This window comes from Mytilus edulis, chromosome 5 (assembly GCF_963676685.1).
Source record: "Mytilus edulis chromosome 5, xbMytEdul2.2, whole genome shotgun sequence".
In the NCBI taxonomy this organism is placed as follows: Eukaryota; Metazoa; Mollusca; class Bivalvia; order Mytilida; family Mytilidae; genus Mytilus; species Mytilus edulis.
The window spans coordinates 3,761,610-3,786,778 of record NC_092348.1 but is presented as its reverse complement, the minus strand read 5'-3'; the positions used below and the strand labels follow the sequence as shown (position 1 = coordinate 3,786,778).

At 32.2% G+C, this 25,169-nt stretch overlaps 1 protein-coding gene across 32 annotated transcripts in view; it reads right to left on the bottom strand.

Moving 5' to 3' along the window:
* LOC139522788 (FH1/FH2 domain-containing protein 3-like) overlaps nucleotides 1-20,697 on the bottom strand; it is an 83,794-nt gene extending 63,097 nt beyond the window's left edge. For 19 of the 32 annotated variants that reach the window (XM_071316316.1, XM_071316314.1, XM_071316310.1 and 16 more), the window contains exons 1-2: nucleotides 17,327-17,897; nucleotides 3,447-3,500 (exon numbers count right to left, since the gene is read on the bottom strand). In XM_071316316.1, coding sequence (XP_071172417.1) covers nucleotides 3,447-3,500; nucleotides 17,327-17,374 — 102 coding nt within the window. In that variant the 5' untranslated portion in view covers nucleotides 17,375-17,897. Of the gene's footprint in view, nucleotides 1-3,446; nucleotides 3,501-9,039; nucleotides 9,082-17,326; nucleotides 17,898-20,490 lie in introns of those variants that run through there. The other 13 variants (XM_071316313.1, XM_071316319.1, XM_071316321.1 and 10 more) reach the window with 6 other exon arrangements.
* Nucleotides 20,698-25,169: the final 4,472 nt, after the last annotated feature.

Below are 25,169 nucleotides of genomic sequence, written 5' to 3'. Positions count from 1 at the left end.
CTTGCGGTGATGAAGCCATGGGCTGTTTTCTGCTCTTTGGTCAGGTTGTTCTCTCAATGACACATTCTCAATTTTAATCTCCAGTTTACACATGCCTCTTTATATCAGTATATTCAATTCATTGAAAAGCAAAAGACAATAACATTATGTCATTGTTTGTCAACTCTTAAGCCAACAGTGATAGCATTTGGAGAAAAAGAATAACAACATACAAAAGAACTGTCAAACTGTTATAAATACAATGGCAATGTCAATAATAAACAAGAGGCTCTCAAGAGCCTGAATCGCTCACCTGGTAAACAATGCCTTATTGAACATATTGAACCATGCCAGGCAAACATGTACAGCTAACAATTCTTCAATATTTCAAATATATATGACTTACTGTTTATAAATAAAGAAAATGAGACCAAAACACAAACACTTCCAAATCCATTCAGTAGTTTCAGAGGAGAAGATTTTTTAAAGTTAGCAAATATGATGAACAAATTGTGAAAAATTGTCATTAAAGGACATTTACCCCTTAAGGGGTCAATTGACAATTTTGGTCATATTAACCTATTTGTAGATCTTACTTTGCTGATCATTTTTGCTGTTTACAGTTTATCTTTATCTATAATGATATTCAAGATAATGACCAAAAACTGCAAAATTTCCTTAAAATTACCAATTAAGTGGCAACAACCCAACAATGGTTTGTTTGATTCGTCTGAAAATTTCAGGGCTGATAGATCTTGACCTAATGGACATTTTTTACCCCATGTCAGATTTGCTCTAAATGCTTTCGTTTTTGAGATATAAGCCAAAAACTGCATTTGACCCCTATGTTCTATTTAAAGTAACGGCGGCCATGTTTTTTGACGGATCAAAAATCGAAGCACACACTTTGTGCAGGATAATCTAAGGAACAATCTTTTAAGTTTCATTCAAATCCATTCAGTAGTTTCAGAGGAGAAGATGTTTGAAAAATTGTTAACGACGACAGACGACGACGACGGACGCCAAGTGATGAGAAAAGCTCACATGGCCTTTTAGGCCAGGTGAGCTAAAAAGGTCGAAATTCTCATCAGATATATTTTTAGAAATTCAGAATTATATATATATAATGAATATCAAATTTCTTTAAGTTCTTTTCGTATACAAAATCTCATATATAATTACTCATTTATGTCCAAGCGGTTTTTTTCTCTCTAATTTTCTTCTGGTTATCATTCAATAGATAAATGCTTGCTTTCATATTCCAACACTTTGCAAGAGTGATATCCTCTTTTGACAAGCAATATTGATATAGACATGCATCTCATTTGTAACTCTTCAAAATCATATTCAAGCGTGAATATTCGCAAATTTTGTTTTGTATGAACTTTTCCCCCCATTTGTTCTTAAAAGTTTTTAAACGATACTTCTCCATGATAGTGATATATTGTGATAAATTAAATCTGACGTGACCAACATTTCTTTCCAAAATGACCACCATTAAGCTTCAAATAAGCACTCACACACTATCTTCTTATATCTATCAATAAGCTTCGCTCGACTAAGAAATGATGAACTCAAGAGTCTGAAAAAGTCTTACATGGAGGGAGTAGAAAAGTGGAAATACGTGTTATTGACATACGCTGAAGATGAAACACACTGTTTTGGAAACATAGGTGGTAAACGCAACACAATAGTTTCTATCCTTTAGTTGAACCATTAAGTATCAGTAACTAAAGGGAACAATATCTATAGAATACCATTCTAACATATGGAGAAACAAATCAGTATGCGATGGTGGTACTTAACAATCTAATGCAAATGTTTTGTTTCTGAACAACCTGATGCTCGATTTTGTATTACACGAATTTGCCGCGAAACTTTGCCACTTTTGACTGTATGATGTTCCGGGGTGTCCGTGTTGTATTATGACTATGACTATATGACTATGTTCTACTACACGTATTATTTACATTGATGGTTTTTGAAAGTATGAAATGTATTTTTTATATTTTATAGTTACCATCGTGTTTAAGTTAAACCATTTTCCCGTATTCAAATTAATATAAATCTAAATATTATCATAAGTGTTAAAACACTTTCAAATTTGCTATTCTTAGTCTGTTTAGCAAAATTTTCAAACGATGTTTGTATGATTATGAGATAGATTGGGAAGAACAATAAGGATATCGCTATGACAATCCTGGAAACTTGCCTGTCAGTGATGTTTGACTTTAAACACAATGCCATATTACAAAACAAATACACAACGAAAGTGACAGACATATGGCACCGTCGACGATAGAAATGCTCCCACTCCTTCGTATATGTAACGTTTGATGAGAAAGAGTACAAATTAATGACTTATTAAATAATTAATTAGTTACTAATGCCTGCGACCACGTATTGGTGACTCAAAGACGGCAAAAACCTTGAGTTTGATACTTTGAACATATTTGTTTTAAATCATGTCTACATCATACAACTACTCAACGCTTTGAACAATTGGAAGTCAAAACTAAACTTTACTCTGCTATTTAACTCGTATCTAAGCAAAGAAACAGAAAATAGGACACTAGATTGGTTAGATAGTATCCATTTTTCTAGCATACACTAAAACTAAATTATAAATTCACTATAAATCATCTGGTACTGTCCATTATATACAAACTAAATAATATGTAGTAAGTTTAAAGCTTTTATCACGAAGTACTGCAAACGCAACAGTGATGAACTAAACCAAAGGCAGGCTTAAGAATAAAAAAAAACAAGTATCTGTGAACAAAGCAACCATGGACAACAGATGCATGTTTAATTTGACCTTGAGAACCAGGGGCAGTATAACCTTCGGCGTTTATCTGAAGTAAGATACGTAATCTAGTTTAAATGGTATCATTCAACTCGTTGTAATAAAAGTACTTATTTTTTATATGAAAAGTTGACAGTTTTTGAAAAGTCAGGAATACATTTCTTCTAATTGTCTGTTTGCAAAATTTATTTTTCATAATATCTCATATATACATTCTGTTGCAAAATTTATTTTTCATACTATCTCATATATACATTCTAAAGCTATTATAACAACAAATTTAAGAAGTATGATAGAAAACTGCAAAATTGTTACTTTGAAAAAGAAAATTTTATGAAAAACCTTTTAAACGCAACACAAATCATGTATTCGATTCAAGATATCGTATCACGAGTATAGCGCTTATGATCTTTACTTTGATATTTTTCAAATATGCATTTGGGGGTTAATTATGGTTTTATCTCTTATATTGTCTTCGGAATAATTTATTTGTAAACGATTAACAGAAATCATCATGAACACATGTTTCTTATTTCGGTATAACAACATGCAAATTACAAAATCTTAACGACTTTGCCAAAGATAAAAACAAAATTGAGGGTAACGTAGTAGTGATTGTGTTCGGGATTTTTACTTGAGCACCAATTTAATTTTTACTTACCGATCCGTGACTCCGACTGCTACTTAGACTTCCGTATCCTCTATCGAACGAAGGCTGAAATGATAGAAAAAAACGCACCTCAGAGAAACTGCTCAAATATTTTTATATTATCATATTCCATCACAAAACAATAAATAATGAGATATATTCGTATAATTTAAGAAGACAGAATTGAGTTCTCTTGCCATGAAAGTTTGGCATAATTGCAACAGTAAATCACGTGACACAGGTTATGTTGATTATAATGAACGTGTAAACAATAGAAGAAGATATAACACACTGTTGGTAGGTACATGTGGTAATTTTGATGTTTTCCCTGTATTATATCAATCTCTTTTGATCAGAGGTAATCTCATTATAAGTTTCAGTCAATCCACAGGTGAATGGTTCCCGTCTGTAATTATCAGCAATACCACTGGGGATCAGTGGAATTATAATGCAATCTTATCTCTAATTATATGTATTTAGAAAACTAGCTTGGAAAACAAATGATGTGTTATTCAACAAGACAAAATAAAACTGATGCCAAAAAATATAAAAAAAAATTAAAAAATATCCACAACTGTTAAAGAATGGTCCAATAGTCACATGTGTTACATCAATCATGTGTTTACCATTTTCTAATTGATAATATACCTTTTTTTACCAGATAAAAAAATATCCATGATATACCTATACTTACGGTATTTTGAATTTATTTTAAAATTCGATGGTATATCAATGCCCCTATTGGTATCCTATAATCGAAAAGTGTTAGCATAGCATTCAGCTTTAACAGGAAATGCATAAAACCCTAGCGTGGCATAGCATGGAAGAACAGGCACGATCTTGATCGAATTTATATAACTTTATACCTTAAAAATGTCTACTAAGTAACGATAAATAACACACAGATAACAGATGAAATAGGCTAATCGGAACACATATTGCGTGCTTGGATTTACGCCTGGAAAACATTTTTTTCCAAAACGAATTATATGTAAGACGTTGACCAAAAGAATAAATACATTGAAAGAAAATGCACCTTGAAATAAAAACGGAATAATAAAACACAAACATACCAAACGTTTGGGACGAGGGGAACCATGTGTATCGGAAAAAAGTAAAATCACAAAAATACTGAACTTAGAGGAAAATCAATTCGGAAAGTCCATAATCACATGGAAAAATCAAATAACAAATCGCATCAAAAACGAATGGACAATAACTGTCATATTCTTGACTTGGTACAGGCATTGGTAAGATTACTACCTTAGTGGTTTTGTATAGAATACAGCAAACTATAGATACATTTGATTTGATTCACAGATCCTGACGGTCACGCTGACAAACATCTTTGATTTGTCTATATAGCGTTTATATAGTCAAGCCAAAGCTGAAACATGCTAGGTTATGCATATATATTCTGTAAAATTGTTAGATTTTTTGGGCAATAAAATAAAAAAAAGAGCCGCTTTTATAATTTTCTTGCACGACTTATCTTAATTTAAGAACTTTTTTCTATTTTAAGGTATATTGACGTAGCCATATCCATAAACACAAGAAATGATAACAGTTAACAGCACATTCTCATAAACATCGTATTTTATGTTAATAAAAGTTTTCAATTGACATTAATGTCTACATATATTTTAATAAAACTAAACAGAAAACCACGGAATAATCAAATGTATCTCGTCTAAAAGCATGTAAATAAATGTTTCAACAAAGTCCTGCTGTTGATGATGAATATTTTTAATGTTTCAGCATTACCTAGGTCTGTTTCTGATTTACAAGGATTTCAAGGCAAAACTTAACGGTATTGCTCTGAGTTCTATAGGAGTGCAAGTTATTATAACTGGAGACTCGAGAAGTGGTAAAACCACATCAGAAAGTAGACAACGTCCGATATCAATAAAAAGAAAATAGAAAGACTACCCCTAAAGAGAGAACAATACAAAAAAGAATCAAAACATTCCACCTCCTAATAAAAGATTTTAAAAAGATCACAAAAAATGAAATCATACAAATCAAAACAATAGCATCTACATCTATGTTTTGATTCGATTGTATTTCCTTATTTCAGTCTACCCTAATCAATCAGACAAAATCAAAACTAAGCAAAACAAAATACCAAAGCAAAATAAAACAAATACACCCATAACTACTTCACTCTTCTTATAACTATTTAACAAATACATAAACTTATAGATATATACATTTTTTCTTTTTGTTTAGGGTGTCATTGTTAAGATATTAGAGACCATATATCTATTTCATTCTAAAGTTCAAACTTCTAAAAAACCCGATGTTGGGGAAAGGAAAATGCGGCATAAAAGTCCTTAGTTGGCAAGAAATCGAGGACAAAAAATTGACAGATACTCATAAGCCAAACAAGAGTCAACGGACAAAGAATTAGCTCATTCATCGATATTCATCCATTCAACTTATATTTGATATTTATATATTTGAGACAAATGAACTGCTATAATTTTAGGGAAAATAAAATGCAGAGTAGCACTTTGATTGATTTGTAAAGATAAGAAACCATCGTATGATAAGCGATATCTTTAGCTACAATAATATAAACATCAATCCCAAAATATCTCCATTTCTGCTTTTCATTCATATATTTTTGATCTGATAATTGAAGCTATTATATAAGTTTAGCAATTGTAAATTTAGATAAGAACTTCCTTTTCTTTAAACTATTTTAACTCAACAAATTCAATTTCAACTACTAAATTTATCATGTAAGTTTCTAATGACGCAATATATATTACTTTCTGCTATTTAAGATAAATTGTATTATTTGATTTAAGTTTTGCAAATGACTCATTCACAAGAATATTTAAATGATCGTTTTATAAACCGGTAAAACACATTTTCATAGTTTTTTCTCTGTTACATAGAATATCATCAAAGACCAGACTTATAATAAAGTACGTCGGACGCCCTACTTGTCTTCAGAAGACACGTAACAAACCAAAAAATCTTCAAATAAACGTTGTGCCATTTGCTAGCTTCTAGGGCCACCTATGCCTGGGATATATAAACCTTTATTGTTTCAAACAGTTCATTTACAGTGAATTGCCGCACCAATCATTATTGTTTACGCAAGCAGAGGGTGCTGACTTCTAAGTTAGTAGACAACTTTTTGGACGAAACGTCAACAAGCAGTGTCATCGACCAATTGACTGTAACAACTCAACAAAGATACAAGACTTACACTTAAGAACGTCAGACGCGCGTATTTCGTTTTGATAAGCTTATCTATGTTATCGAATACATTCGTTTGATAGTCGAAATCAATTTACAAGTTAAAAGGCAATGAAAACAAAACAAAAAAAAAACCCCAAACGTATCGCCAACTTATAACCATTGGTAAGCAAAGCACAGCACCACTGTAAACAATCATCAAAGGTATACCAAAGACTTTAAGTTTTGGATTTTCCTATGAGTTTGGTATTTTTTGTTATTTTACTTCTTATAAAAAATGAATTTGAAATACTTTGTTTTGTGAACTTGCTTGAACTGATTTACGAATCAGGACTTAAAATAACTTTGTACTAGTTATGGACTCTTGCAAGAACCTTGTATTTTTCTTTTGATTGGCAGATTCAGTAATAACCTATTTATATATTAAATCCTGCATTTGAACTTGCCAGACGAATTGATAACTGAATGATATGATATTTAGTCCTGACTTTTCCCCTTGACAGCTGCGGTGATAATTTTAAGGTATGATATTTAGTCCTGACTTTTGATCTTGACTTATTGAGTGATAACTTTATGGTATGACATTTAGTCCTGACTTTTCACCTTGACCTATGGAGTGATAACTACATGATATGATATCTAGTCCTGACTTTTTACCTTGACTTATGGAGTGGTAACTTTATGGTATGATATTTAGTCCTGACTTTCCATCTTGACATTTGCAGCGATAATTTTATGATATGATATTTAGTTCTGCTTTTTCACCTTGACTTATGGAGTGATAACTTTATGGTATGATATTTAGTCCTGACTTTTCATCTAGACATTTGCAGCGATAATTTTATGATATGATGTTTAGTTCTGACTTTTCACGTTGACTTATGGAATGATAACTTTATGATATGATATCAAGTCCTGACTTTTCACCTTGACAAATGCAGTGATAACTTTATGGTATGATATTTAGTCCTGATTTTTAACCTTGACTTATGGGGTGGAAATTTTATGATATGATATTTAGTCCTGACTTTTCTCCTTGACTTATGGAGTGGAAACTTTATGGTATGATATTTAGTCCTAACTTTTCACCTTGACTTATGGAGTGATAACTACATGATATGATATCTATTCCTGACTTTTAAACTTGAATTATGGAGTGGTAACGTTATGGCTTGATATTTAGTCCTGACTTTTCATCTTGACATTTGCAGCGATAATTTTATGATATGATATTTAGTTTTGACTTTTCACCTTGACTTATGGAGTGATAACTTTATGGTATGTTATTGAGTCCTGACTTTTCATCTTGAAATTTGCAGCGATAATTTTATGATATGATATTTATTTCTGACTTTTCACCTTGACTTATGGAGTGATGACTTTATGATATGGTATCTAGTCCTGACTTTTCACCTTGACAAATGCAGTGATAACTTTATGGTATGATATTAAGTCATGACTTTTCACCTTGACTTATGGAGTGGTAACTTTATGGTTTGATATTTAGTCCTGACTTTTCACCTTGACTTGGAGTGATAACTTTATGATATAATATTTAGTCCTAACTTTTCACCTTGATTATAAGGAATATATTTTTTTAAATATGATATGATATTTAGTGTTTAGTTTTCACCTTGATTATATGGAGTGATAACTTTATGATATAATATTAAGTCCTGACTTTTCACCTTGACTTATGGAGTGATAACTTTATGATATGATATTTATTTCTGAATTTTCACCTTAGACTATATGGAGTAATAACTTTTGGTATGACGTTTAGTATTGACATTCGAACATGGTCGATGAAGTGATAACTTTATGATATGATTTATAGTCCTGGCTTTTGTCCTCGGTAACTATAGAGGTAAAGAAAGACATGAAAACACTGACAAATTATACAGTAGAGTTTTGCTTTTGCCAACATGAAAAACTACAAACCCAAATGAATAAAAGGTCTACAGTTATACATTATATTCCAGCACAGAAATTATAAAGATATATTTAAACATTATAGTAGTAATACGATTCATAGTATTAACATTACGACGTTGGTATGTGAAAGGCTTTTTGTTTAAAATCACATGATTATTCCACGACAATGAGCACAAGAATAAATAGAGGAGAAAACATTTGCAAGAATTCAAGAATTATTATGTGAAAATGTGCTATGTCGAATGTTGCATGCATGACAATTGTGTAATATGTTGTGACTAAAGTGCTTTGGTGGTCAGTTAGAGGACGTAAATACATGGTGTGTTCCAATGACAATTGTGTGATATGTTGTGACAAAAGTGCTTTGGTGGTCAATTAGAGGACGTAAATACATGGTGTGTTCCATTATTGACCGGGAATAAGAATAGAAGAAAAAATGACAACATCAAAGTTACTTTACCGTTCTTTCTCGTCTCATTTTTGTGTTTTCCTTTTAATGAACCTGTAAGTGAAAAGTGAAATATGTTTAAATGAGTTTAACAATGACATTATGCACATGATAAAGAAGGTAAATAAAATATCAAACCTTGAATTCAAAATTTATAGATTGAATTCAAATTCAAATTTTCGAATGCTCCAATACTGCGAAAACTTCAAAAAAAAAAATCGTAGCAATTGAGCACCACCATTAGTTGTATGTACGGGGAATACGAGGCGGGTTCTATATTAACAAAACAGAAGTTCTCGGGAAACACAGGGAACATAAGATTGTCCAACAAAATAAAATCAGCCGAATAAGACACTAACGAAAGCAAACAATTCCGACAGAAATTCCAATAAAAATCTGTATAAGGGGGTAAGGTCACTAAAATAACAATGTTTGCCCAGAAAGAGGGGAGGGCTACCTTCACCTACTAAATCCACTCATTGAAATGAGAGAATTTTCATATATTAACTGAAACTGTACTCTTGCTATGGTTGTTTTTTACTCTGTGTAAATCTATGTGATAATTAATTAAGATATAATTGATAGTAGCTGTAGTAGATGTACGTATGCAGCCTAAATAAAATACCGATGTATTTAATCATTTCATATGCGTTTTACATCTCGTGTAATACGCGGGCAGAAAGAATTTATCAACTGAAAACATTATTTGACGGTAGCTCATTATAAAGGTATCTGATGAGGTCATCACTAAGACTGACGTTGGCAATATTCCAAATATAAAAAAAAAGAGAGACAAGTATCGTCATCATACAAACTTCCTTTCTACACATAAAATGATTTCAATACAAAGAAAATTCATTGATAACGACAATAATTTGTATTTGTGACTTTAGGAACATATTGTCAACTTTTTCTTTTGCTTTTATCCACACAAAAATGTTGTCAGTTTATGATTCTGTTAATTGAAATAAATACAGAGTTGTCTTCCTTAGTACACAGTGGGCGAGAGAAATTAAATAATTACTATAATGTTTCATTAACTTTCCTTAATTGCCTTAAAAAAAATAACAAACAAAATGATAATGATGTTTTCTCATCTCCGGTTTTTTATGTTTCATACATTTTTTATTAATTAAATTCATTATACATCGTTGACAAACGAGATGTTTACATTTTAACATACAAATCGTTATTTGTTCTAAATGATGTATGACACCTTTTAGTAACAAGACTATATTCAATAATTATATGAAAGTGGCGATCAATGAAATATGTTAAAAAAATACATATATGACCACATTTATTTTACTACAAATATGACCTGATTAGGACATCAAGTTCCATGGAGAAAATTATATAAAATAGAGAATGGAAATGTGGAATGTATCAAAAAGACAACAACAAAAGAGGAATGTGTCAAAGAGACAACAACCCGACCAAAAAAAACAAATCCGGAGTCCACCAATGGGTGTTGTTCATCACTTTTTATTTCCTACTTTGAGAGAAAAAAAAACCTGTGGAGATGCAGACGATATATTTATCCGTCACCTTTACGTTAATTCGTATGCCAGATTTGTTCTTTTAATTTGTAATCAACTTTTTTAGGAAACACACGAACATGATTCTACATTTGTAAGTATATACGCGAATCTGAAAATTTAGCATCGTCCAACATGTAAAAAGATAATGATGCTGTTGTAAAATTATTTGAACACTTTTATCTACCAGAAACCTTTAAGGATCCTCAGATTTTAAAGAGCTAGTTTGATGCAGTTATACAAGTACAAAAGCAGGTGCGTGTACCAGATAGACAAAACGTTTAATTATAAAAACATATGATACATATTAAACATAAAGAGTTGTTTTAGTTGCTTTCCGCAAATATATTTTCCAAACTTTAAAACCAAGTGTTATTTACCAAATAAAAGCGAGTTTTAAAAAATCTAAATAAATGATTTTAAAACTTTACATTCATTCATAAATCAGTTATTTCGTTGAAATTTATAATATGTATCGACGACATTGATGAAAACTTCAAAACACCACACACGGGACTTGAAGTAATTTCTTGTAAAAAGAAAGTATAAATACATATTACATGAAATAGCTGAAATATGTTTTACTGATGACAGTGATTTAAGTACGTTTAAACCATGAACCTATATTTCAAAGCATTTCTTTTAATCTTGTTTGTACATCGCATTCGAATTATTATTCTATAAAGTAAGCTCGTGCACTTATTATTTTGAAATGACATACCTAAGTCAGAAAACAAAATCCCAGTTATTCTTATAAGCATGATAAGCAAGTATGTTTTAAACAGTAGTCCTACTTATAATTTCAATTCGATCACTGATTGCTGGTTTAAAAACGTTCAGTGACAAATAGTTCATTCTAATAAACAACGACATTTAACGTGTTTTAAGATTGTGGCCATCAAACAATTATAAATTCTAAACATCAACTTTTGTCTAGAGGTAAATATAAATAAATGGGTGGATACCAAAAGATTTGGCTGTGTACAAAACACATTGAAGTCGCAGGTAAATACACATGATAGACAAACAACATTTTACTTTAAAAAAAACATTGAGATTGTAGAAAATGAATCTGATAAAAATGTGTGTAACTCGTAACAGAAATGCCTTAACTTGTTATTTTATAAATAATGGTTCTGTTGGAACAAATATTGTATAACATTTGTTCCGTCAGGAACAAATACTGTAATATTCTTTCCAGCTAGTGGAAATAATTGACCAGAATATTAGCTTTAATTGGAACTTCTATCATAAAGGACCTTCGATTCCATGAAAGTATAGGGGTGATTGTATATAAAAACATGTCATAAGCTATATTTGAACTCCATTTTTCTCGGAAATAAGAACAGTGATGTATATGGTGTTAGCTTATTGCCTAGGATTTAATTAGTTATCAAAGGTACCAGGATTATTATTTAATACGCCCGACGCGCGCCTCGTCCTCTCATAAGACTCATTAGTGACGGTCAGATCAAAATAGTTATAAATCCAAACAAGTACAAAGTTGAAGAGCATTGAGGACCCAAAATTCCAAAAAGTTGTGTCAAATACGGCTAAAAGGTTATCTATTCCTGGGATAAGAAAATCCTTAGTTTTTCGAAAAATTCAAAGTTTTGTTACAATTTATAAAAATGACTATATAATTGATATTCATGTCAACACCGAAGTGCTGACTACTGGGCTGGTGGTACACTCGGGGACGAAACGTCCACCAGCAGTGGCATCGACCCAGTGGTGTAAATAGTTATCAAAGGTACCAGGATTATAAATTAAATATAACTGATTTAAATAAACGCGTTTAAGCTTAATGCCTAATTTCACTTATTGCCGGTAACATGTATATTCAAAATTGAATGTTTACTATTTTTTTCTCCCCGGGTAAATTTATAAACATCTTATTTAGTGTCAATTTCAACCTTAAATACGTCTCAAATTGTCATTTTGTAAATTAATGTTTCATTTCTAGACACTTTTCAAATTCTAATTTTGATAATTGACACACACCAGTGTATGTTTTCTTTATGGTTTGTACTTGGAAAGAAATCAAAAAAACAAAAGTACAATTAAGTGCAACAAGGGTGTATAATGCATTCTTAAAAAAAATCATAAATTAGTCATATATTTTTATTAGAAATATAAAAGAATATAGACGATTAAGTCTTATTTCAACCGTCAGGAAAGGCGTTGTTCTCAAAAGAAGCTAAAACAAGATATGAGTTCGACTATAGAACAAGGCGCCAACAAACATGAGAGCAGCACAGACGCCTAAGATATTTAAGATGTTCAGATTGTTATAAAGTTCATGTAATCTTATATAAATTAACCGAAATGTAAGACGAATCTTGAAGGAATTCAATTGACATATAAAAACGGACATTTTCAAAATAAATGTACAAGTATCATGCAACTGTGGAACGATTGATGAGTGACAGATACTAGTATGTGTGATACATAGAAACTGTTGTCTGCATATCTACGATAACGGGAGAGAATTAAAGTTTTTCGAGCTGCATGCGATTACTTATAAAAAAAAAATAAGATGTGGTATGATTAACAATGAGACAACTCTCTACAAGAGACCAAATGACACAGAAATTAACCACTATAGGCCACCTTACGGCCTTCAACAATGAGCAAATCCCATATGTACTGAATATTCAGCTACTAAATAAAAGGCCCAGGATTGACAATTTTAAATCAATTGAAGCTGGAAAACTAACGGCCTGAGTCCTCATTTTATGAAAATAGATGAGAATGAACAAAAATTATGTAACACATCAACAAATGACAACCAATGAATTACGTCCATTTCGTATTAGATTTAATGTAGTATATCATAAAGATGCGACAACATCAACTTGAAACTTAGTCATGATAAACATTTATATAAATAACGGAATATGAAGTGGTAAATTTCCAATGAGACAACTACAACTCACAGACAAAATGACTGGGAAGTATTCAAATGTAAGTCACAGAAGGGGCTTCAACAAATTACAAAACCTATACCATAAATAAACCGGTGGTAAAATGTCAACATTGAAAGATCCAGAGACCCAAACAAGAAAACCCACTGCCTAATTAAACTGGTCCTCCGTTCTATCTATAGCTTCGCACCGAAGGTCAGTGTAGCGATAAGTGAACATAACAGGGGTCCAGTTTACCGCCTAATTGTCATCATTTGTTTGGTATTTCATAAATGTATATACCAACAGGGCCTTCCATGTGTTTTTCTCATAACTAATTTTTCAGACCCAAACATCTTTAGCTGTGTTCTATTATATATTTTACAGTAAGCTTGGCATTCTATACAACCATGTTTGGATTTTAAGTAAAGGAGATAAAGGTAGACGTCAACGAGACATTTACAGCCACCCAATGTGCATTGGAAAGATGTAAGACGTCAATGGAATAGCAACCCAACATAGAAAATAAACAAAATGCTTCTAGACGTCAACAACTACCAATATTTAAAAACAAAACGGTAGACAAATAGTACTCGTCTAGCTGATATTTACTTGTTGTTCCACAAGTCAACAACTAGTATTATGTAATTTCTCTTCACATGGATTTGCACCAAACAGCTTTATACTACAGCACCACGTTCATGGAAACAGCAATGCCAACATATCCCTAATCTATTTGTTAATCACATACATGTGATTCGCTGATTCGATTAAGATACAAGTAAAGCTTGAGATTTAAGTATTATATATAGAGATTTGAAATAACACGTTTAGGAAATCAGGCGAAACATTACTACGTATAAAATAATCCTAATTTACCACATCATTAAATTAAACTAAAACATCCCAGACATAACAAATCTTCCTTTTCACTGGTATTTACAGCTAGCTTAAAAGACCGTGCAATTTCGTACTAAACACTGGAGACTTGACTATAAACACGATTTAAAACTTTTTTGGTATATTTTTCATGGTTTATTTGTGTTTTCTTGTTATGACCGCCATTTAAATGCTAACACCTCATTTTTCCTTTGGTGGTATGGTTGTTAAACTTGGTTGTTATGCATGCTGCATGTCTCTTTAAGTTCATAACATTCGTCAAATTATGGATGTCAAACTACGCCTCTTAAATTTTATGCTTAATTATTTGGTGGAAAGTTTTATCATTTGACAATAATAACACATCTTATCATTTCAGCTTATTAAGCTGGAAAAAAGTGGCTGTTATCTTGATTGGCTGCTAAAAGTGGCTTCCAGCTTGAATCTGGTTTATTAATTAATCAGGACGATATTGAAACTAAATAAAAGAGTTAAACGGCAGTGACTTCTGAACAGTAGAGATCAATGTGGCCTATACTTTCACGAATAACACGATCCAACAAAAAACTTGTACTCAAAGGCCCAAAGTTATTTATACAAATATCAGGAAAAGACATATTTGCAAGAATTCAGCACACACAAACTGATGTTACTACTATCGACATAAATACAGGAAAATCCACATCTCTCCATAGAAACATGACCATTCTTTAATCCACCTCTCCCCCATAGAAACACGACAATTTCTTTAATCCACCTCTCCCCCATAGAAACACGACAATTTCTTTAATCCACCTCTCCCCCATAGAAACACGACAATTTCTTTAATCCCCCTCTCTCCCATAGCCTGACACATGACAATTTCTTTAATCCACCTCTGCCCATAGACACATGACAATTTCTTTAATACACCTCTGCCCATAGACACATATCAATATCTTTAATCTACCTCTGCCCATAGACACATGACCATTTTTCTAATCCACCTCTACCCATAAAACTTGACCTGTTCGTTAAACCAACTCTCGCCATAGAAGCTTGTCATATTCTTTAATCCACCTCTCCACATAGAAACATGACAATTTCTTTAGTACACCTATCCCATAGAAACATGACAATCTCTTTAATATAGAAACATGACAATTTCTTTAATTCATCTGTCTTCCCTTAGAAACATCCTTAATCCACCTTTCGCCATTTTTCTAATCCACCTCCCACAACAGAATTTCTTATCTTTTTAACGTATTTGCTGTTTTGATAAGTAAAAGATAATATTATCAGTGTGATCACACAATTTGGCACTCAATGGAACAAATAAACTCAAGTAAGAGCCAATTTTGATTTCTATCCAAACAATCTGATTTTTAGATAAAGTAAGAATTAATACAGTATTATCAGATACTTGTTTCATATACCAGACCCAGTCAGACTAAGTTTCCCCTTTTAAATGTTACAAATAAAACACGAATGGAAAAGTGTGTGGTACTTTCAAATGTAAAACTAGGCATATGGTGTATTACTTTCAGTTTTGATTTTGGCATACAATACTTATTGGTTTTTTATTTGTCTCACATGAAACATTCTGTCTACCAGACTTGTACGAAATGACCAAAGTATACATAATAAATGTAGAGTAAGAGAACAAACAATTTACTTGAGTTTTTGTTTATAAGTTTATCAATTAAAAACAGATATATGGGAGCAACCATTTAACTTCAAACGGCCTTAAGGGGGTATTGTTTTTTGTCTTGACCAGAAACATTTAATACTATAAGGTATTCAGAATATTTTTCGTTGTCATCTGCTGGACCACAATATTTTTTTTGTCTTCGAATTGGGGATCAGAATATTTTTTAAGGAAAAAGCCGCAACCTTTTTCGAAGTTAAATGGTGGTTCCCTAATCATTCAATAAGGAACTTTATAAAAAAAAAAAATCATGTTTTCACAAAATTTTCCCGTTAGCAATTGAGATTAAAATAGCTGGATACAAAAGTATTAAAATAGAAAAAATATACACTAGTGTTTTGATGAAAATTTGCAATTTGCCGTTCTCTTACATGAATAATACATGGTTTAAAAGATAAGTTTCGAACAAATAGGAGATATGTCAGAGAAATATGTTACATATGTTTTTACTCAGGAACATATAACACATGCCAACTGCACTACAGGGATGATATCACAGTTATTACATGTATCATACATACACATACACACAGGTTAATTAGATGATCTTGTCACTGATAATATCCAGATGGGGGGCTATTACATACAATGTTACCCCTTAATGTCAATATAGTAACCCCTTAAATTGACCAGATAATTCTATAATTTACCATTTATCTTAATTAATGTAGTTTTTTTTATGTAGAACATGTAATTCTTTTAGAGAATATTACAAATCATCATGCTGTTAACTATATAACATAGAGACGCAGAAGAAATACCATTATTATAATATTACAAGACAGTTTTTTTAATTCTAAATTGCTCCTAAATAAACAGGAATTCTTTTTATATACTGGCAATAATTTTCAATAAGAGTTATAAGACAGAATAAGAATGTCTTTACACGTGTATGCTTTGTCTATTTTGTTTATAAATAAGATGGAAAGTTGTGCCAACAGATAAAGTGTCAACCTGACATTATACTCACGTCTCAAAGAAAACAATTTTAAGTTAAACTTATCTATCCCCAGACAAGGATATACAAATCCTTGCTCCAGAGTAAACCTTTTAAAGTGCAGTAAGGGGCTTCTTTTGTTCTTTCTGGATTCAAAAAAGGGTTTAATGAAACTAATACATATTCAACAAAATGGAAATTCAAAAGTTTTTTTCATCGTTGATTCATGATGTCAACAATAATAAAGTGACCGCTATTACTTTTGTTTATGATGCCCAACAGTCGTCGGTGGGAAAATGAAACTGACCACCTAATAACATACAAGCTAAAATAATAATATCTAAACACTTACAGTTTTCCTTAAAGTATCCCTTGGATAATTTAATCGGCTACGATACATAATATATAAAACAATTGGTCCGCTGATAGAATAGAAAAGTTTTCAGTCACACGACTACATCCTTAATGTTATAGTATTGTCTTCCAATGCATTTTCCGTGTTGTGCCGAGCGCTCGGCCGAAAGTGATGACGACTGTCTAGGATTACCCCAGCCTCATCACTCATACTCTACTAGATAACAAATCTTCAACAGGAAAATAGAATATTTTGATAAGAAATGTAAATATCTTTAGAAATGGAATATAAAATCACGTGGTTTGTGAATTTTACTGCACTAAAGATTCCACAGTTGTTAGTTTTCAAACTGTCAGTATCTGTTTGGGATGTCTGGTGATATTGGTTAGTGATGTTCGGGGAAAGGAACTGAAGCAAGTTAATCCCTCATCAATTTAGCATCTCCCGGCAATCAGCACGTGCGGATAATTATTAAGATAATTAAAGAACATATGTTCTCTACTATTTTTTTTCTCTTAGATGATATAAATGTGAGTCACACTGTATAATTCTTAGATATAACAATAATAATAAATCAAAAAGGTCGTGAGGTCATCTTCGTCTAAGACATGTGACGTAACTTCAACACAATGTAAGGAACATTCTAATTCTGATTTCACATTTTAAGATGGATTATCATATTAACAAATTCCTAATTTATACAAATTCAAAACTACTGACCAATAATTAAGTTATCTCCTCCATGTGATTCTATCCTTGATCTGCATAACTTTGAATTTTGATAATAAGTTCTGAAATAGGTTTGATGCTAATTTATATAGAATTGTAAGTGTGAAGTTTTATTAATTGATGCATATCTATTGTCATAATCATTGATAACGCAATAGTCTCATGAAAACTGCAGCAATATACACTTTTTATCAAACTGGTATGCACGGCAAAAAAAGAAGGGTTTTATACAAGTATTGCACAGTACAGTGGACAATATTGGGAAAACACGGATTTTACTGGGTGTTAATTAACGGGAAATACTGTGCAATACTGGGTAATATCATACATACTGGTTTGAATCCGGCATTAAGAGAATTCAGTGATTAATATAAATGCAATAAATAAGACATACGTGTAATTTGTTTTCTTCTGAGACCTTTTACTTAAATGTTTTTAAACTTGAACAACAATATTAGTCTAGCAACTCTTAAGACACACGCAGACAAATAATAGCAATTTCTTAACATTGCAATTTTATCTAATATAAATTTGTCAGACTGTTTACATAAAGGAGCAAAAAAACGTAGTTAAAATCGTTCCAAAACCACAAATAATGTTTTTGTTTTGTTTCTATTTAACTTTGAAAGTATTTACTTTCCGTATAACTGGGAGGATAGTCTCGCCCACTCAGTAAAGCTTAGCCTATGTAAAAAAAAAAAAATATGGTACGAGTGCCAAAAAGACTAAGTTCCATCAGAGAGCAAATGACGTAGAAGTCATCATTGGAAATGGTAACGCCAGTTATTCTATAAGTAGTTCAAAGACGTGCAACCAATCACTTTACAAGTTGGATTTGAAAGATCATTTTCAGACATATACATTTCTTATCTTGAGATCGTATGGTAGTTTGAAATGTATGATATACTTGTTCGATACTATCTTAATGTTTATTTATTAAGTATGTTGTTTTTGTACATAAAAACAGATAAAAAGTATATTTCAACATATCCTGAATCCTGACCTATTTGAAATAATTCAAGTTCAAAGTTCTCTGTAGATATTAAGATGGCCAATAATTGGTTCAAGGTTGTGTCTGACTTTTTTATGTTTATATTACAATTTTGCATGACAAATCCAAAGTTCGTAATGTTCTATAGGCAAAGAGAAAACTAAATTCCTACCTAGATGTTCAAAATAAATGTTGCTGTATTTGCCAAAAACATAATATACTGCGCTAAAGGGATTCGCGGACGTTGTAATATATAGGTATGGTATGTTAGAATCCTTGTTAATCAAAACCGATAAAAAAAAGTATATTTCAACATATCCTGAATCCTGACCTATTTGAAAAAAAATATAGTTCAAAGTTCTCTGTAGATATAAAGATGGCCAAGAATTTGTTCAAGGTTGTGTCTGACTTCTAATGTTTATATTACAATTTTGCATGACAAATCCTGAGTTCATGATGTTTTTTTTATAGACAAGATGTTCAAAATAAATGTTGCTATAGTTGCCAGAAACACAATACACTGTGCTAGAGTGATTCGGACGTTGACCACGTATGTAGTACTAGTCTGCTGGAATTCTTCAACGTTCAACGATTTGTTTAACCGAAATTAGCGGGGTTCCAGTCCATACCTCCATAACAAAAAAAGTCCATAGGGAATAGGCACATTACATCTGATACTTCGTGTAAGGAGGGTGGCAGGGGCGGATCCAGGGGAGAGAAAGGGGTGTTCCGGGGGTTAGAATCCCTTTTGTTGGAAAATCAATGCATTTGAATGGGAACATGTAGTTGGAACCCCCCTTTTTTGTCCTAGGTTGGGAACGCCCTTTTTTAAAATGGCTGGTACGATTGGTGCACGTTAAAGAACACCGGTAACAACCGCTGGGGGTCCGTAGGTTACCTGATGAAAGGCAACAAATTTGCCCTTATCAAACAGACCATTATTTCCCAGAGGCAGTCGATGCTTCCTGAACGTTCAATCCCATCGTCATGTATACCTTGCTGAACCAACGCGTATAATTAAACTTTTGTTTGCTACACATGCATTACTTTTTGAATTTACAAAATTGAAAAGAGAGGGTATCAATGTGTTTCAATTTATGACACAAACTCATCAGAGTAACAAGCACTGACATGACAAAAAAACCAAAGAAACAGCGTTCCAAAAAAGAACCCCATATCCCATAAGTCCGCCCCAGAGACTGAGAATGCTGAGTAAATTGTACTCTTTCATTTCTAGTGAAATTGTCCAGTTAACTCACAGATAAAGCTGGTATACATATGTCAAATAGTAGCAAACCAAACAAGATTTTAACAAGAACTTTAGGTAAAATAACGACGTCAACAAATGACAATCAATAGTAAGGATGTTGTGTGTTTATTCAATATTTAACTGTACCTGCAATAAAACAAGACAAAATGATCTATATAAAAAGCCACTCACCATTACACAGCCTTGTGGTTCATATCGTTTGTAGCTACTGGTAATATCCTTATACTGACCAAAACATGTAAAAACAGGAGGTGAATGAACTGATACAAATTTTAAAATGATGGTCTATCAATCACACTAAACATTTTGTCCATGAAGTATTGCTTAGAAACCAGCATCTCAAAACAGTTCTGACAGAAAGTTTAGATAATTAGGGGCAGCTCTATCAATGACTATACCAGACACTTCTGATATATACATTATAACAGACAATTAAGTCTCAGATATAACAAGGAGGATGTACACTAAATAATAACATAGAAAATAAATTATGTTGTACGTAAAAAAAGGCAAAAGTGATACAAATTAATTTGTAGTATTCATAGATTATGTAACTGTTTTGAGCACTTTTTAAGACCCAGTTGTGCTATCTTTTAATTCATCTGAATTGCTGTGAAGATAAATTTATATTGGTGTTGAAAACAACGCCTTACATACAAAAACTTTTGTGCAAATTATTGCTGAAGTATACACAATACCATGAAAAGGGAAATACTGGTATACGTCACTGAGACACTGAAGTATACACAATACCATGAAAAGGGAAATACTGGTATACGTCAATGAGACACTGAAGTATACACAATACCATGAAAAGGGAAATACTGGTATACGTCACTGAGACACTGAAGTATACACAATACCATGAAAAGGGAAATACTGGTATACGTCAATGAGACACTGAAGTATACACAATACCATGAAAAGGGAAATACTGGTATACGTCAATGAGACACTGAAGTATACACAATACCATGAAAAGGGAAATACTGGTATACGTCACTGAGACACTGAAATATACACAATACCATGAAAAGGGAAATACTGGTATACGTCAATGAGACACTGAAATATACACAATACCATGAAAAGGGAAATACTGGTATACGTCACTGAGACACTGAAGTATACACAATACCATGAAAAGGGAAATACTGGTATACGCCAATGAGACACCGAAATATACACAATACCATGAAAAGGGAAATACTGGTATACGTCACTGAGACACTGAAGTATACACAATACCATGAAAAGGGAAATACTGGTATACGTCAATGAGACACTGAAGTATACACAATACCATGAAAAGGGAAATACTGGTATACGTCAATGAGACACTGAAGTATACACAATACCATGAAAAGGGAAATACTGGTATACGTCACTGAGACACTGAAATATACACAATACCATGAAAAGGGAAATACTGGTATACGTCACTGAGACACTGAAATATACACAATACCATGAAAAGGGAAATACTGGTATACGTCACTGAGACACTGAAATATACACAATACCATGAAAAGGGAAATACTGGTATACGCCAATGAGACACCGAAATATACACAATACCATGAAAAGGGAAATACTGGTATACGTCAATGAGACACTGAAGTATACACAATACCATGAAAAGGGAAATACTGGTATACGCCAATGAGACACTGAAGTATACACAATACCATGAAAAGGGAAATACTGGTATACGCCAATGAGACACTGAAATATACACAATACCATGACAAGGGAAATACTGGTATACGTCAATGAGACACTGAAGTATACACAATACCATGACAAGGGAAATACTGGTATACGCCAATGAGACACTGATATATACACAATACCATGAAAAGGGAAATACTGGTATACGTCAATTAGACACTGAAGTATATATACACAATACCATGAAAAGGGAAATACTGGTATACGTCAATAAGACACTGAAGTATAATACACAATACCATGAAAAGGGAAATACTGGTATACGCCAATGAGACACTGAAGTATACACAATACCATGAAAAGGGAAATACTGGTATACGCCAATGAGACACTTAAGTATACACAATACCATGAAAAGGGAAATACTGGTATACGCCAATGAGACATTGAAGTATACATCAATACCATGAAAAGGGAAATACTGGTATACGCCAATGAGACACTGAAGTATACACAATACCATGAAAAGGGAAATACTGGTATACGCCAATGAAACATTGAAGTATACACAATACCATGAAAAGGGAAATACTGGTATACGTCAATGAGATACTGAAGTATACACAATACCATGAAAATGGAAATACTGGTATACGTCAATGAGACAGCTACAAAAAACACCCATCATATGTATTAAAGAAAGGTTTTTCCAACTCTGCTATCAACAACAAAATCTAAAATAAAAAATAATAAAGGTAGAGAAATCACGTTCTAAAAAACAAATTATCATCAATTCTATAAACTGCTACAGATCTGGTATATAAAATAATAAAATATCTTTGACTACAGTACTTTAGATGAGAAAACTGGAACACCACGGGGCTCAATATATCCAGAAACACCACGAGGACATATAATAGGTCCAATAACACCACGGGGGCCAAATAGGTACATTGACAAAACGATTAAAGAACACCTCGAGGAAATAATCGGTCCAGTAACTTCACGGGGATCTAATAGGTCCAAGAACGCAATTAAACACTATAAAAGATTGCCAGCAGACAAACTCAATGTACCTCGTTTGTTGACAGGAAAATTGTGCTTTCTCATAAAAATACACGTTTGAGGACCAAGGTCATGGGCAGTTCATGTGATCTTGTCCAATACTCGGAGATATTTTGTAAATGGAATGTATATATACAGAAAACAAAAAAACAAAATGTTTTAGTTGCTGTAAATAAGCAAATTGATAAAAGGCCAAAAAGAGTTCATGAAAAGATTTCAAAATGTTTTACGAACAGCTGTCATCATTCAACTAATCTATTAAGCCAAACTAAGAGATTCGAAGAACAGTTTTTATGATTAAAATCTTTAAAATAAACTTTAATTAAACTTCGTATTCAAATGCATGTTAATGTTTGTTGCTGTTCTTTTAAATCCCATAAATGTTTATACTTAAGTTGACCCCTCTCTCGAAATATGTATAGGAAGATTAACTTGAAAACGCTTTATCAGCACCATGATTTATGGATAAAACACATATATTAATTTCCAAATATTAATTTCATAAAGTTCAACCTTGATAGTTATGAACAGATCGACAGTATAGATAATTTTATCTTCAGAAACATTATTGATACCTTTAGCACTAAATGTAAGTAATAAAACAAACCACAACACTTCAGGTAGCATATTCCTGTACAAAACTTCAAACACCATTATCTTATTCATTACTCACACAGGGTTTACAAGATGTTTTTGTGTTATGGCCAATAAGCAACTGTCTCAAGTATTTTCTAAACATTGATCAAAAGTGAACAGAACCTTGGCTTTCATGGTTTAGGGGCAATTAAAATTTCCACAAACTGAGTATACCAATGATCCAAACTATTTATTTTTAAAACAAGATGCTAATTATAAAATATCAGATCTAAAAAAAAGCTGAAAATAACACAATACTTATACTCTACCCTAAATGTTATTAAAGCAACATTAATGTAAATTCACCGACAATCTTTTTTGAGTTTTAGCATTGTTATCATTTATCCTGTTCAGCAAAGCACAATGTATTAATTATAACTTGTTTTTTGTATTGTCTTCGTTAGTGCATACAAGTCAGTGATCTTAAGTTTATAATTGAACACTTCTATATAAGTTTATTTTTCTTTAGGATTTGTTTTCATTATAATATATAATTGGTTTCCTAAAGCAAAAAGTATAACTAATTCATCATATTAATTGTCCAAAGAAATTCAAATTTACACTGTCTGCATTGTCGTTCATCAGATATCCAGTCATGTCGATTTTTTTTTTAAATTTTGGAACTCTTTGTTAATAGCTTCTCTATGGTGAGCAAGCAACCCTCTATACAGGATATCTTGATAGAAAATGCAAGTTCTGGAATATCGTATTAACTGCGATGCTGGAATGTCACTTCATAGTACTGGAAATTTCTTTTTTGGGAAACTGAAATCTTCTTTTTTCTTGTACAGTTTTGTGTTTAACTGACCTTCAATTTGCAGATATAGGTCAAGATTTGAGGCTTCATAAAATTAAGAATGGAAATGGGTGTATTTGTGTAGGTTACACAGTAGGCAAATTCTCGTGTTCAGAGGTGGTCTGACGCTTAGATGCCGTAAGAATGATTGTCTATAATTTGAGCCAGTGAAGGTTAGGCAAGCAATGAATCTATACTAGATGACTCTCTGTGGAGTATACAGCCTTGAATGTAGAAATTACATACATGTCATAACTATTTATAATATACAACTACCATATTGTTGGCTGCTTTGTTAGCTGGTACTTCATCTGAAAAGGAACTTGACTAAAAAAAAAAGTCAATGTAGAACTTGATGATACCTCAACCAATAACAACCTATGTTAACCACAAATATGGTCAGGTTAACATGACAGGTGCCACATGTGTAGCAGCATATGCATACCCTTCCGGAGCACCTGAGATTGGTCGGTTTTAGTGTTGCTCATCCTTTAGTTTTCTGTGTTGTGTTTTGTGTGTACTTTTGTTTGTTTGTCTTTCTCTTTTTTAGCCTCAACAGTGTCAGTTTTTTTTCCAACTTATGAGTTTGAAAGTCCCTCTGGTATCTTTCCCCTCTCTTTTGGATAGATATTTACTTGCTGCATTAGTTGCTTGCATTTGTTGCATGAAATGCAAATATTAA